The following is a 15,726-nucleotide window of genomic DNA, read 5'->3' on the forward strand; positions in this document are numbered from 1 at the left end:
GTTTAGTACGTACTTTTTCCGAGCTCCGGCTGACTACGGTTTAACGAGGTTTCACTGTAGTATGCCTGAATTAATGAGAGTTTGATGTCATTAAATAAAGTGCACACCTGTTAGGGCCATTGGACGAGTCCAAATTATTGGATTTTGACAATTAGCAAAGGTCGGATTAATAAAGTTTCACTGCATGACGCAAGTCCCTGCATGCCACCTCCTACATTCTTCAGAGGGCCGCGGGCGTTGCCTTTAAGGATCTTAGAAGTGACACCAAGGAGCCGCACATTCTAGGTCATGTCTCACTTGCGGAGAGCAATAATGACGGCGTTTCTTTGGTTTTTTTTTCAGTTTGGTATGAAAAACAACTGTTCTTGTGAGTTTTTCGTGACAGTTGCACTCACTTTTCAAACGCCAAATTTTGCATGAAGGTTCTTTCTATCTACACTATCTTAAACTAGGTTTTTTACATGGTCCATAGTTTCCCTGCAGTTGCCCGTTAAGTCTTGTCCTTATTTTGCTATGGAGCACAGCATTCTGCTCACCTGCCGCATCTGCTGAAACTGTGGCTGGAACCGAAGGAAGGCCAGCGGGTCTTCAGGGTTTCCACCGGCGCCCTCTGCGGCCAAGGCCTCAAGGAGTGGCCCGCTCGGGGTCCCACCACCACCACCACCACCGCCGGTGCCATGCTGCGACTGTGGCGACGACATGGCCGTGTCACTTGGCACACTCCTAGGGGTGCCCTCAGACTCTTCCGCAGCACCCTGGCTCTCTTCCGCTGGGTCCTGCTGCGACGGGGGTATGCCCTGCACAGAGGTTCCCACATCAGTAACCAGACTACGTTCCAATTCTGGCCACCATTCGAGACGGTCTACAATTGATGGCTAAGAAAGTGGCGTCGAGCCCAGGTAATAAAACGCATATGAAGGTCATCTCTGCAACTTGACGCCATCTAGCACTGATAACAAAACGGTAAGAAAATCACGTATCACTGTAACTCTTTAAGGATGAGATGTATATTTATATACCCAGAGGAAATGTTTGTTTTCCACCTAAATGTGCAAAATACCATGAGAACAGCACGTTCGAAGAAAATTATGAGCAAATATTTTGCATAAACTTTTTCAACAACAGCCTCCATCAAAGGCAAAACCTGAAGAGAGTTTCACCCCAAGCCACCTGTGGCTTTCATTGGAACTTTTAGAGAGAGCTCTCGTCGTATGGCAACCGCGAGTGCACACTGGAGTTGCTTTACATTACCTGTGTGATACCATTGACGTTGCACATCTTGCATCAATACGTCACCTCTGATTGCACTTTCAAAAGAAAGCAAGTACCAAATTTCTTCTTCCTCGTCCTACATCCCAGCTCTAATTCAACAAGTTGCGCTTGTGGCCTGTCATTTGGTGTTGGCCTAAGACAGTGGTTCCCAAATGGGGGTAGAGAAAGCTATTTTTTGGGGCCCACGATACTCACTGCCGCAAATTAAAAACAAAGGGGTAATACCATCTCCCCCCCCCCTTTTCTTTTTTTGCTGGCCTGGCTACTGCAAGCAAGCATAAATGTTTTGCCTTCGCCATGAGAAGGCTGTAAAGCTTTTTTTGGAGTTTTCAATGATAGGCATGTCAGCATGCTTTCTCCAGGCTTGCTTGCATACTTGACAAGCAAATACAGAAACAGGTTGAATGTGGCTGCAGATATTCAGCTCTGCTTAAGTGTGACCATGTACTGACATACTGTCCAGATCGTATTGACGTGGCACTTTTGTTTTACCATTCTTTGCTAGGTAGCAATAAAAGGTATCTATTTCCCACCGCATGTTTTGTTAACTTATACCCCCCCACGGTCACTGCAAAGGGTCCCTCATCACTTCCACCAGTCCACAAGGGGTCCTCGACACATCCGTGGCTGTAAACCACTGGCCTAAGATATTTAGCCAGCATCTCCATATTCAATACCAGAACTCGGCAAGAAGAAACATTTTCTGGTGTGTTGCGTCATCTATTAAAGGTTATTCATACGCGAACCTATGAAAAACACAACATAGCTTATATCAAGCTCACACGAAAGCATGACTACGTTTCCTTCTGCCCAGATTACTTTCCCATCGTGTTTCTAAGCATTCTGCTCAGCCGCCACCGGGTCTTGACAGCCAAGTAGCTTACGACATTTCTGACTGGGAACATTAGTGTCCCCACAAAGTGGTCTTCTTTGAATTAATTTGAAGCAGCGCACAGGAAGAAAAAACAAGAAAACGAGCACAACAGGACTAGCACTTGTTGCTGCTACAGACATCTTTCTTTCCGTGTACATCAGGATGGGAACAAGTAATGAACCAACCAGCCTAAATGCATACACTTCTGCATTGGTCTCCTGTTCTTGGCGATTGTTTGCCCTAATGGTGCTTTATGAACATGCCACTACACAAAATCAGAGGCTTGAAGTGTTCCACTGGCATGCTCCCGACACGCTGATAAGTAGGGGTGTGTGAATATTTAAATATCGAATAAAATAGTGGACGCTCTAATATTATGATATACCAATCGAACATTTACAATTTGACTTTCCAAATATTCGATATTTTCATTGTAGAGACCTACACAGTGCCACATGTTGTATGCACCGCAGAGTCCTTTGTGCTCAAAACCATGCGAGCGAGCGTCTCAGTTTGTTGTCTTCAGTGCGAAAGAAGTGCCAAGCCTGCCGAAGACAAGCCGCCCCCGGCTGATGCAATTGCAGGCTGTCTCTACGAGTGCCTCTGCCCTACTGCATGCACTCCCCCACGTCAATCTAATGTAGGGATGAACACACAGCACCCGAACACTGGAATTCGCAGAATGGTAAAATTTGAATGGTTAATTGAACTACAGAATGGTTGAACGGGAATTCAAAGTCAGCTGGCATTGCCTCAGTTGGTACTAAGTTTGTCCGGGTTCATTTTGTCCATTATCAAAACGATCATGACAAAGACAGAACAGCAACAAAGGCAGCACATATTTCGGAAAGTGCGATAAGACATGCAATGATTAGGTTGCTTAGCTGTCGGAAGGCATGCAGATTGTTTTGGATACAGCGATGAACTTAAGAACGCCCAGTAATTCGAACGTGCAAGGATTTGCGACCGTTAATTCGAACATACCGCACTCCGACAATAGTACTTTCAGAAGCGCGCCAAATCCCACAGCAGCACCTCCGACCAGCATTGCTCTGACCCCGCATAGAGGAAAAGCTTAGGAAAAGCCTCTCAATGCCGTGCGTGAAAAAATAACAAAAAAGGAAAGAAAGAAAAACCGTGGTCGCAATTTCACCCACTGTCAAGTGGCAAGGTCGCCGTCTGTGCATTGCACCGTAATGACCTAGTCACACTAGCAGCAAAACGCGCGCCGCGGGAAGGATCGGTCCTCGGTCAATTTTTCGTCGCTTGCAGCGGCGGCAAACGAGCTGCGAGCGGAGGAGACCAATAAGAGTTGCCACTACAGTGACATGCGCGGGAAACAGCTATCATGCGGCCCCGCCCGCCTGCTTTATTCGTAGTACTCGCTTCTCGTTCAGCCGGACCGCTTCTTTCGCACTATCGTCTGCTCGGATCAGCTCTCGCTGTCACTTGCTTTGGTTGGCTTGGTTGGTCTCGTTTGCACTTGCTTTTTTACAATGACGCATCTAAACCGTGACGTCCCGATGGAAAGGATGTTGGTGACAGTGCACCTTATCCGATTATGTATGACAAGACAGACCTTGAATACAAGGACACAAACGTGACACCCAGTACCTTATTCTCTGTCTTTTGAATGCGGCAACGCCATAACAGACGGAAGCACACCAGCATGTTTATGATCAGTGGCAATGACTTCGTCATCTTGATAAGACACAACTCGTGTTAAGAAAACGCAGGACGAAGAAGGTAAACACAGTACCCATCTGTCAGCAGAACTGGCAAAAAACGTGTGAGCATCAGAGGGGAAGCAGCAGCGGAGGCCCAGTCCTGGCCTCGGCAACTCCACTGCTCTGGTGGCAGAGGTCAGTAGTGCCATCTAGCAAGCTGGTGGGAAAGCAAATACTCTTCCCTCCCGCTCTTCCTCGCAACTACGCTCCCCTCGCCCTCCCTCTCAACTCCCTCGCAATTCCCTCATCTTCAACGGTCTCCGCGCACGCGTGCCTCTGTGCCGGCGCCGTTACCGCCAGCTCGGCACCCGCTTAGCTCGCTACTTGAAGTTTCGTTTTCTGCTGTTATCGAAGTGGCGGCGCTTGCCGTGCAGCACATTAGACCTCGGTCCTCGTAAATCTGCAGCTATCAAAAGCAATAAACAGTGTCGTAGGTTCTCGCCCACTTTCAAATGATTCAATAGAGCATGGCACAACATAAAAATGTTGTGCAAGCAAATTTTACTTTTGCATTAAATGCATTTTTGCATTTCTTTCTCCTCAATATGCGGCGGCTGCAGCTGCAAGCAAACCCGCAATCTGGAGCTCAACAGTGCAATGTCATATCCATTGTAGAGGAAGTTCGTAACCCCAATGGGTGACGAACTTCTGGGTGCACCGAGAGCTAAGTCGCAAGTGCACAATGATGTTGCGAAAATTGGCTGCAATATCTGGTCACAGGAAATAAGTTCAAGAATACATATAAAATGTGACTGCAGAATGCACTTTAGCCAGCGACAAATACTCAAACGGTCCTCCTTTTCTGTATTCTTTCCCAATGGCCCCCACGTGTTCACACTGAACATTTATACAGTCAACGTCCGATTTTTCGGACTTCCCGGGTCTTGTGACGTTAGAAAAAAGAATTGCATGTCTTTTACTTACCCCAAGGGCTCAAATCGCCACAGGCACGTCCGAAATAGCTCTGAATGTCTGCCAGTACACTTATTAGGCATATCGATGCTAGTACAGTGATAGGAGACGGCGGGTGCATGCGTGCATAATTAAGGAATACATACTGTGTCCTGTGAGAATTGCCCCTTCCCACTCTTGGTATGCTTCAACGTGTAGCAATTCTGTATTGAGGTGAAGCCGACTTTGGGGACCACCATCGTGCGTTCAGAGCTTAAACTATTTTGGGACCGGCAATGTGCGTTCAGAGTTTAAAAGCTATTGGCGAGGATTACAAAGGCGGAGTAACTGACCTGAACAGCGCACGGAGCAGTCATGATGCCTCCATACAAAGTAGTAATAAACAGGTTACCGAGCATCCTTCTATAACTAGCGATAAAGTTATAAGGGGCTTGCAAGACATGAAACGGGGAAATGCGGCAGAAGATGGAATAACAGTCGATTTAATCAAAGCTAGGGGAGACATAATGCTTGAAAAATTGGTGGCCCTTTATACAAACTGTCTATCGACTTCAAGGGCCCCAGAGAACTGGAAGAATGCCAGCATTATCATCATCACCAACCTATTTTAAGTCCACTACAGGACGAAGGTCCCTGCCTCCCATCTTCAATTGCTCCTGTGTTGAGCTTATTCCAATGTGCGCCTGCAAATTTCTTAATTTCATCACCCCACCTAGTCTTTTGCCGTCCTCGACTGCGTTTCCTTTCTCTTGGCACCCATTCTGTAACCCTAATGGTCCACCGGCTATCTAACCTACGTATACATTCCTTGCCGAGCTCTATTTCTTTCTCTTAATGTCAATTAGAATATCGGCGATGACCAAGGCGGAGAGTGATGATTGGTTCCAAGAACCACGAGCGCTCAAACAATGAAAACAGCCACCATTTTGCCTTAGTCTCGCGACTGCGATGCTGGATACGCTGGAGGTCCGACAAAATTTCGTTCCATGAATCGTTACAGGCAGAAACGTGGAAGATGCAAAAACTTCCGAAAGCAATTCCGTCACCATAGTCAGCGCAAGATATCCGGCAGCTCGCCGCTGGAGTCATGCCACCACCGAACTTTGCCGCCTCAACTGCTCCGCCGGATCACGCATATGCACACGCCAGTTACTACTCGCGTAAGAATTGAACACGGCTGTCGTAACTGAAAAGGAAGTGGATAAGAGCACATGCGCAAGCTACACTCGACAAGATTGCACCTACAACGTTCACGGAGTGGAAGATTCAGTGTTTTGTTGAAGATCTGACCGCCGAAAGTGCAATAGCCTTGGTCGCGAAGCCCGCTGCTCCGTACATTGTCGTCCAATTGCAGCAGTGACCAAACTTCTTGACGTTTTCTTGTGCAATACTTGCAGGGGTTCTGTGTAGCTGGTGTGGAGCAATCAGGTTTACGGTCTTGCTACTAAACTGACTGTGGTTTGCGAGATCTGCGGTGAAGTTGCGTCGGGATGGAGCTCGCGGAGAATTGAAAGCCTGAAAACATGCAATCCTTTTCTAGTGAATGTACTCGCAGTGCGTGCTATATTGTTGACCAGCAACGGCCAAATGGCCATGGATTATACGTAGTGCCGACTGATGGCTTGTGGTGCCGTTTTTTCAAACTTTCTTTCAGTATATCAGTTGTGAAATGTTTTTTGTTGTTCTCTCAAAACCACAATTTTGATGATGATGCCTATTAGAGGGGAATTACCTCTGCTTCTATTTGTGTTATCATGGTAATTATTTTTTCTTTTTTTTCCAGAAAGGCAAAGCTGTGTAGAGTGCAAACTTACGAAATAACGTTGTAGCATTTATTACAAAAATGTTTTTAAATGTTCCTTTCTTTAGCAGTTAGATGGAGTTCTCTCAGTTCTCATTTGATATAAAATTGGGTTAAAACAGCATACTTGCTAATTTGCACTTTGTTAGTTCCAAATCATTTTCGTATGTCAATATTTATTATGCCATATATAGTTTGGTAGATAGCTCACCTCCAAGCAATTTATGCAATAAAGCTGAATTTCTTGAATTTCTGGAAAGTTATTTACTCTGCAAAAAAACTGGATGTATATTTAAAGACAGTCTACTGTATATCAAACTTTTTTGTGATCCCCTTCAGATTCAATTATCGAGGTTTAACTGTGATAGCTGCTACTGTTGCACTTAAAGAACTAAGTTCACTGAAGAAGACATGGCAGAAAATCCTCCATGTAGGCTTCTGCAGTGGCACTGGATTACCCAGTGATGACTCGTCGCAAACTCATCCGCGGCGGGGAATGTTGGCTCCACGAGTGCAGACAACTCTTAAGGGGGGATGAGGGTCTTGAAAACTTTTTTTTTATTTCGTAACATATCTTCCTGAAAATTGGCATGCAGATATATCTTTGAATGCTGATCCCAAATATATATTCAGATTTTATATATCTCATCTATAAATGAAGATATTGCAAAATAATTCATCTCACATAGGTCTTTTCTTACGGGCCATTATGATAATTTCATAATTAAAAAAACTAGTTTCAAAGAATGGCTGTCATTTCCAAGGGCCCACTGCACATCCTAAAGCTAAAGAAATTTTTAAAAAGTGATCATATAGGTCATGAATGAATAACAAAGTAGGAAGAAAAAAACAATGCGGGAGTAATTAGCTTACATCTGACCTAATTGCTAGTCTAATGGGTTTAATGAAAAATGGAAAGCTTTAGGATGTAGTTGAGGTTTTACTGAAAAAAATGATACCTAATTCAATAAAATCAGTTGATGCAAACATTATGAAAAGTTCTGTAAGGCAAAGGCATTTCATCGAAAAAGCAAAGCTGAGAAAATTGCATTCAAAGTTTTGCTTACTCTGCCACGTTTGTTTACCTATCACATGGAAAAATTTAATGCTTTAGCATGCAGCCCAGTCATTACTGAACACAATAACACCAAACTCAAAGAAATCTGTTCATGTAAAGATTGTGAAAACCTCTGTATTGCATTGGTACTTGGCAAAAAAAAAAAAAAAGCTCAGAAAGTCGTCTTTACTTGCTGCGCCGACGTTCATTAGCTCGAACTTGCGGGAAGTCGCGGAATTCTTCGCCAATGAAGTTTTAATGTTGTCTGCGTACTTTTCACGCCCCGCGCACTCCGCGCAAAACACCGCGTCGAAGCGTTGAGCACGCGAGCTCGGTTCAGCCGCGTCCGTCGGCACCGAAGCGGCGTTCGGAAACGCCGAAGTCGACGTTAGGCTTAGGTCAGCCGGCTCGGCCGCTTCCGACGACACGGAATCCGAAGCGACTTGCAGCGTTTTAAAAGTTAGCATTTTCGACGGGCTTAGTCCAGGCGCATCCACCGGCACTGCAGAGACTTGCGGTAACACCGAAGTTGACACCGATCGGGACTGTCCAGCCGCGTCCACCGGCGAAGCTGTTGTTGGCGAGCTCACTCCAGCCGCATCCACCAAGGCCACAGTCATATCTCTATGCCACAGCAGCTTGCGGCATCACCGAAGCTGTAGTTCTCGACGATGTAGCGCTCTTATTCCATGCGCGCCTCTTTTTGCTGACTGCTTTTCGCGTGCTTGCTGTCAAGCGCGCGTCTCGCGCCATCGTGACACGCGGAACAAAGACACCAGGCACGCAAAAGCAAGAAATTCGTGGTTAAAAGAGGCGACTCAATAGCCAAAATATCTACAAGAACGATAAAGAAAAAGGCAGAACGAAAAATACAAGAGGAATGCGAAAAATGACGTGCGCGCCGGCGAAAGCAGACGACGCGAAGGAGTCGAACAACGCGGCCGCGGGGCCGCGGCAGGCGAAGCATGCGTCACGGCCAATCAGAGGGCTGCGCCTCGGGGAGGCGCCCGCTTCACCCAATCAGCGGCTGTCTCGCGACGATTTCGCTCTTGAGAACGGGTGCTTGGGGTGCCGATCGCTCCGCTGCACGAGGGTCTACAGCGTGCCGAGGGGCGCCAGAATGGAGAGCGGGAAACCAGCTTTCAAACGAGACCAAGATGGCGCCGATCGGTTCGCGTCGCGCGGAGCTACGGCAGCTTGAAAATGAGGCAAATCTTCGCGCTTGGCGTTCAATTTCGGCTCACCGACGTTTCTAAATTGCCGTTTTTTTTATACTTCGAGTAGGAATTGAGCCATAGTATTTTGTAGAGGCATAGTTGGGACATTAAAGACTTCAAAAACGCAATTTTTGAAAATTGCCATTTTTGACCATTTTTCGCGATTTCAAGACCCGCGTCCCCCCTTAACGAAATGCCCTTCTTTCTTGCGAAGCTTTAGTGTAATCAGTTGGTGACTACAATTTGCTTGTATGTGCTATGTGTGGCACGAGGTCATAGAAAGGTCACTGTCTAATGCTCAGTACAGGGCTACTCTAGGGAAAAGATATGTTAATGATGATGATAATCTTAGAGAATATACCTCGTTTACTTTAATCTAAGGTGCACATTTCCCAATAAAATGGGTCCAAAAATTGCATGTGCATTCGAATTGAGTACAGCCCTAAATCTGTGTTACCATCAGCATCTCAAAATGGCCGCCTCATATGTGCTTCGAGCCTAGCTGCTGTAACTTCCTCCATGTGCTGTATAGTATGAGTGCTTAGGTTAGTCCATTGTCTGCCTTCCCGATTTCTGCATTTGCTCTATCAGCATGGAATTGCCGACTGCAAAGACACGCCAAGTGTTTATCACAATGCCACAATTAAAAGGAAAGTGATCGTGTGTGGAGACAGGCAGAAATCGGGTCGAGTCATGGGCATTTGGAGTTCCTGAAACTTGCGTGCGGGACTGACTAAAGCAGGAGAGGCGTTCTACTCCGGCGGCTGCTGCGTAAGCATGGCCGTGCGGCCGCTATCTTGGAAGTGATGTCTGATGGAGAAAGTCTACGCATCTAGGCGCACCGCACTGTGTTCATGGCAAGCATTTTGAGATCACACTGTTCTTGCAACATAGAAGACCACACCAATTTAGGTATGACTACATGCAGATTACTCAATCTAAGTAATGAAACAATATGGCACATGCACAGTGTTGCAACACACGAGAATTATGTTTTTTTAGTAAAACAGAAACGATAAGCGAAGTGCAGTCAGCAGAGCTGCAGTTGCAACCTGCCATGGGGGCCTCACCGTCAGGAGGTACTCGACGGCCCGGTCGGGGTTGTTGAAGCTGGCGCGCAGGGCCCTCTCCACCTGCGGCCGCTCGTAGCCCATCTCCATGATCTGCTGCACCATGCGCTCGTACTCGTCGCCCATCACCAGCGCCGAGGCCGCCATCGCCAGGCCCGTGCCACCAGTCTCGGCTGCTGGCCGTCTGCGAGGCATGGGTCACAGATGGCCAAGTCAGTGGGACATGCCTGAAAGATTCGCTACACAACGAGGCACTTCATTACAGGGCAACTCCAACGAAATGTTGGATTGCGTAATATGCCTAGTTTGAGATTAGTTAACACACAGAGGAACCTCTGCGCAAAACCTGACATGTGTCAGAGTTGGAGTCGGGCTTGTAGGACGATCGGAGGAACTTGGGGCGACAGGACTAGGCGAGCAGGATTTACTGGCAGTATTTACATTTTAAGCGAGATACATTGGCAGTCTAGCGCGACTCCCATATGGAGCCCGCAAGACTAACATACAGCAAACAGCTTACGAGCACACAGCTCACGAGTACATTTCTAGCATGACAACGAGCACTCAGCTCGCGACGAGCACACTCTAGCAGCCGGCAATCGCTGCTTATAAGCTCTTGATTCCAAGCGAACGGAAACATTCGTCCAGTCATCGTTCGACGTCACCGAAGATGACCCGCCCTTTTTGGAGGAGGCGGGCTCACATATTCGTGTTGCGCATACACACAGGTGTCAAGGTCCGGAGCCGACGTCAGAGGGCTTCGTAGAACTCTGCTTTGTCCCGGGTGGCGCGGCTTGGTACCACATTCCTGGAAGCGAGGAAGTGCGGTAGCAGGAACGAGCGAATTGACCTTTGTGCAGCCTCTCGCTTCAATGTGAACTAAGCAATGAGAACACAGCGCGGTGCAACTAGATGCGCAGACTGTCTCAATCGCAGATCGCTTTCAAGATAGGAACTGCGCAGCCGTGCCGTATGTAGCAGCCGCCGAAATAGAACACTTCTCCTGTTTGCACCAGTCCTGCAGGCAAGTTTCGGGAACTCCAAACGCCCGTGATGCGGCCCTATTTCTGTCAGTCTCCGCACACGTGATTGCCTTCCTTTTAATTGCGGCAACATGATGAGCTTGGCCTGTCCTTGCAGTCAGCACTTCCATGCTGATAGAGCAAACACAGAAAATGGGAATGCACACGGTGCAATAACCTAAGCCAAAGGAAGCATTGCCTAAGCCCACGTACTGCAGCACATGGAGGAAGCTACAGCAGCTAGGCTTGAAGTGCGTACGAAGCGGCCATTTTGAAATGCCGATGGCAATATGGTAACACAGATTTAGGCTTGCACTCGATTCGAAGATACATGCAATTTTTGGGCCCGTTTTATTGGAAAAAAGTGCGCATTAGATTCGTGCAAATACAGTAAGCGAACAAATTTACACAGTTCCATGGGGTCTTATTAACACTGCCTGTGACAAAATTATTCGCGCCGTCCACACATACAGGCACAGCAAGCTACACAAAACTAGTGCAAACATTGAACCTCCAAACACCAGCATTCACGACCTTGAGGGTTCTCTACCTTCATGAGCAATTGAGGTCAATCCGAATCAAACATTTACAGTCGCCGACCGATTTTCTGTACCTCATGGGGACCGAAAAATAGTCAAAAATCGAACATTCTGAAAAGCTCGTTCAGCCAAAAAAATCTTTATTAGGCTTAGAGCAGCTTAAAAGAGCTCTAATACTAAGTTTGGAGGCAATCAGACTTGCTTATTAAAGGGCCCCTGAAACGGCTCAGACAAATTTTGTAGATGCATAGGGTGCAGCTTAAGTAGAACATTCGCACCACAATTTAAGTGAAGCGTTACATATTAATGGAGCTACAAGCGATTACAAGTTACCCCCCTCCCTAGCCATGCTTTTTCTCAACTTGTTCGCAGAGCGATCGGGGCTAAGCTCCGCCTTCACTGGTTCTGCGTCATGATGCGACGTCCCATCGTCCACTTCCGTTTGTATTGGAGCCCGCGCGATACCTCTCCACTAGCCCCTTGGCTGTCGACCCCAAGCGAGAGCTATCGAAGCAGCGTGCTTTGCAAGCATTCTGTCGTAGCACCGAACGTGTCTGGTATTCCGGTAATCACACACTAGCTGAAGTTTCAACGGAATGGTGGAGGCATAAACTCAAGCTGATGAAGGAACTTTAGCGTAGACGTACGTGAGCTACCTGATCAGTCTCCACGGTCCAGCCACCCATTGGTGCAAAGCTTAACCAGCCAAAGAAAGAGCTAGTATTGCATTAACCAAGTGTAAAGCATTTTAAACATTTACAAAAACAAAGTGATAACGATTACACTCCTGCGAAAAATGTACACCAGCAGCAAAGAAGAATACGTTTTGTTACTGCTACTTTGTGTGGTTGAGCTCTATGCCACCAGGTGGCTGCACCGTGCAGACCATTCACATTTGCGCTTCTGTTCACCCCCTAAAACGACAAGCAAGGGGACACAGCCTTGTGCTTGCGTTTACCCTGATACCAGACTCGCAAAACACTACTGCATTAGTAATCTTCCTGTGTAAAGTCACGGCTGCAATCGTGCAAATCCTGGCGCTGATCGAATAGCGGCAGTCCGATGTGCTGCAGCCGGTTCGCTCGTCTACTGGCTTGCAGAGGGACACAATGTCGCAGCTTGACATATTGCAAGTCGCTACGTTTGCAGTCCACAACGCAACAGAGTCGAATCATAGAGCTCGCGAAAAGACAGACCAACACTGACGGCGGAGCTCTCGTCAAAGACGGAGCACGTTGTAACACAAGCAGACGACACTTGCTGTGTGCTGGAAGTGCTTAAGTGTACCGAAAAATTGTTCTTGTGCATTCTCTTTATATTACTTTTTTTTATAAAAGCAAATTAACTAACATTCCAACTACTACGAACATAATTTGTTTACCATAAAGTTGGAAAAATTATCGATCACGCCCCCTGGTTAGCCAATCGGATAACTCGCCCCACTGACGTCATATGGGTAGGGGCGACATAAGATTCCGCCGAGCAGTGTGCCGCGATCGGCAGCGATGTGCATTTTTAAAGCCTTATTATAAATTACACGCTTTACGTGGAACACTTAGATGTGTCAATTAATGATCAGAAGGACCTACTCTAACGACGCAGTACGTTTGTAGAAAATCGTCAAAATCGGTTCAGGGTCCCTTTAAGTGATTATGGCGACAGTGTTGACCGAAAAAAGAAATAAACAAGAAAAAGTGCCGTCCCCTAGAGCGTTTTGTCAGCCAAGGAAGAGTGAGCACGGCCTCTGAGACCAGAGAATGTCATGCACTCTTTATTGAAAGTGGGCACGTCCCAATCTTGGAGGCTATAGAGTGGGTCACTGGAAGCCAAGCCAGTGGGAAATCCAACATGGTAACTTCCAAGATCGGGTAGCATGGCTCGGAACGAGCGATTTAGTCCGGAAAATCGGTTGCAAAAATGCGCTAGCTCTACAGGAACCCTGACAGTGCATTTATGAAGTCCAGGATATCCATCAAGTCCGAATTTCTGGAGTCTGCAAAGTCCGTCAGCAACTGTAGATTTTATTTGAAATAAGGACGAACGCCAATTGCAATTGGAAATGACTGGGTAGAAGAGCTCTGTCCGAATTTAGATCTATCTGACCAAGGTAGCTTGTGATTGAAGGTGGCCCTTTGACAGCGGTATCAGTCACCTCTAGCAATTAGTGCACTCGCACGACTTTCTTCATGAGGAAGGAACCGCAAACTGCATGTTGGCAGCAGCCAATGACTGTCCTAGATGTTTCAGCTCGTCATACGATTTTAAGCAGCCAGACCAAATGTCATCATCATGTTTTAAGTTATACAAGTGCCTTGTAAGAATGAGTGCCTGAGCATCAATAGTATCGCTTGTTGTCGACACACCAATGCCATTTGCACTATGTTAATAAACAAACAAACAGAAAGCGCGCGAAAACGAGCCAGCAAATAAAGATGCGCACTGGAAACACGCATGTCAAGCCAAGCAAATGAAAAAAAATAGAAATTGACTCGCCATCCCAAGCCCTGAGAAAGTGGATGTTCAGCGAAGCTGTTGAAAACCACCACTGCAACAGCTGAAGGGGGTATGCAATGCTTTATTGCTCAATGCCTCCTCCAGCGCATTATTCGGTCCCAGAAGTATGTGTGTGATGTGTGTAGTGTGTGACATGGTGCGGCGGTCGGGACGGACAGAAGCAGACAAGGAGTGCGCGCCACGACGAATTCCTTGCTGGAGGAAAACGACGCCGAAGAGCGTCCGGCACGTGAACGCGCGGCGCAAGGAAACAAGAGTAAAATGCCAACTAATTAGGAAAGACCACGAGGCGTCAGGCAGCCAATCGGAAAATGACTAATCAGCCATAACAGAAGAAAAGGCGAGGCGCGCTGGCAGAAGGGGGAGACGCCGGGAGAGTTCCAGGAAGCGACGCCAGGAGAAGGTCGGCCAATGGACCGGGAGTTGAAGACAGGACGCCGGGTTCCGGACCCGAGCCACCAGGACTTCACCCGACTGGGGCCTCCTGCCAACCCGTTCCTGTGCGTCACCAGTCTAGCTGAGTGTGCCACCAGCTGCTCAAGGCCGGCGAGCTTCTGTGCCCGTGGGCAGGACGAGAGCAGTCGGGCTACGGGCCCGAGCTCTACGCCCAGCTGCCCGGTCAGAACGCCGCCCCCGTCTGTCGTGCCGCCTGCTGCCCGAGGCAGGCGTTCGACCTTCTGTGCCCGTGGGCTAACAGCCTCAGGCTAACAGCCTCATGGTAAAAGCTACCACACACGTGACGTGTGACATCGCTGAAGGTGGTGGCACAGAAGTCCCACCCTAGATGAACGAGTAGTGAAAAAAGCCTCTCCCATGGCTACGGCTGCCAATGGATCTGTATGCGAGTGCCAGTTCGAAGCGGCCAGATAATCAAAATGGCGATGGTGGTGGCTTCGATAACGCCATCTCAGACCTGCGGTGATGACAAAAAGTCTGGAAAATTGGACGGCGAAGGTTCTTTACGTCTAAAGTTTCAGACCTTCTTATACAATGAATCTATGGGGTATGCGGCGGTGCCGCGAAAGTGCCCAAATTATCGGGCATGTCCGAAAAATCAGCAGTCCAGAAAAGCTGTTGTTGACTACGTCAAATTTTTCAGCCCCATACCTCGAAGAACAACTTTTACAAATTTTCGGTTAGGCCCATGATACTGCAGCCCTTATGATTTTAGCTTGACTCACGAGGTAGGTGTGGTTGCCGCAGAATGTGTCGGTGACTGCGCTGGACTTTTGGAGGCGCCGCTGGGGGCCTCCGCAGGCTTTTGCGCTTCTGCAGCCGGCTTTCCAGTTGCTGCCACAGCCGCAGGTGTGGCGGTGCCGCTTGCCATCCCTGCAGATGCCACCGTTGATGTCGCACCAGGCCCCGGTGTCGTGGCCGTTGCATCAATCGACTGTTTGGGCTAGATGGCAGACAAAAAAAAAAAAAAAAAAAAAGCGCCACTATAGCTACATTGGTGTAGCCACTGCAGGAAACGGAAAATAGCCCTATTGTAGCAGACAAGCATGCAACTATACAGGAATCATGAAATCAAAGCCGACAAAGCCCTTCATCTGCATCAGTTCCACCGACCTAGTGTTGCTGTATAGGGCTCTGCTGCAACGAAAGAGCAGCATGAATGGACCTACAATATTTCAATGAGTGGGCGATGTATCTGCCGTTATCTCACGTGACCCGAGGTCTTCCACTGCAAGTCTCTCAGCAACTAAGCAAACTTACTGCAA

General features: G+C 47.6%; 1 protein-coding gene across 1 annotated transcript in view; it reads right to left on the reverse strand.

Annotated features, from left to right (window-relative positions):
* LOC135911248 (UV excision repair protein RAD23 homolog A-like) overlaps positions 1-15,726 on the reverse strand; it is a 59,804-nt gene that overhangs the window by 17,053 nt on the left and 27,025 nt on the right. Inside the window, exons 4-6 of the mRNA XM_065443441.2 lie at positions 15,187-15,404; positions 9,931-10,114; positions 537-797 (exon numbers count right to left, since the gene is read on the reverse strand). Of these exons, the coding sequence (XP_065299513.1) occupies positions 537-797; positions 9,931-10,114; positions 15,187-15,404 (663 nt within the window). The remainder of the gene's footprint in view (positions 1-536; positions 798-9,930; positions 10,115-15,186; positions 15,405-15,726) is intronic.

Source organism: Dermacentor albipictus, chromosome 9, assembly GCF_038994185.2.
Source record: "Dermacentor albipictus isolate Rhodes 1998 colony chromosome 9, USDA_Dalb.pri_finalv2, whole genome shotgun sequence".
NCBI lineage: Eukaryota > Metazoa > Arthropoda > Arachnida > Ixodida > Ixodidae > Dermacentor > Dermacentor albipictus.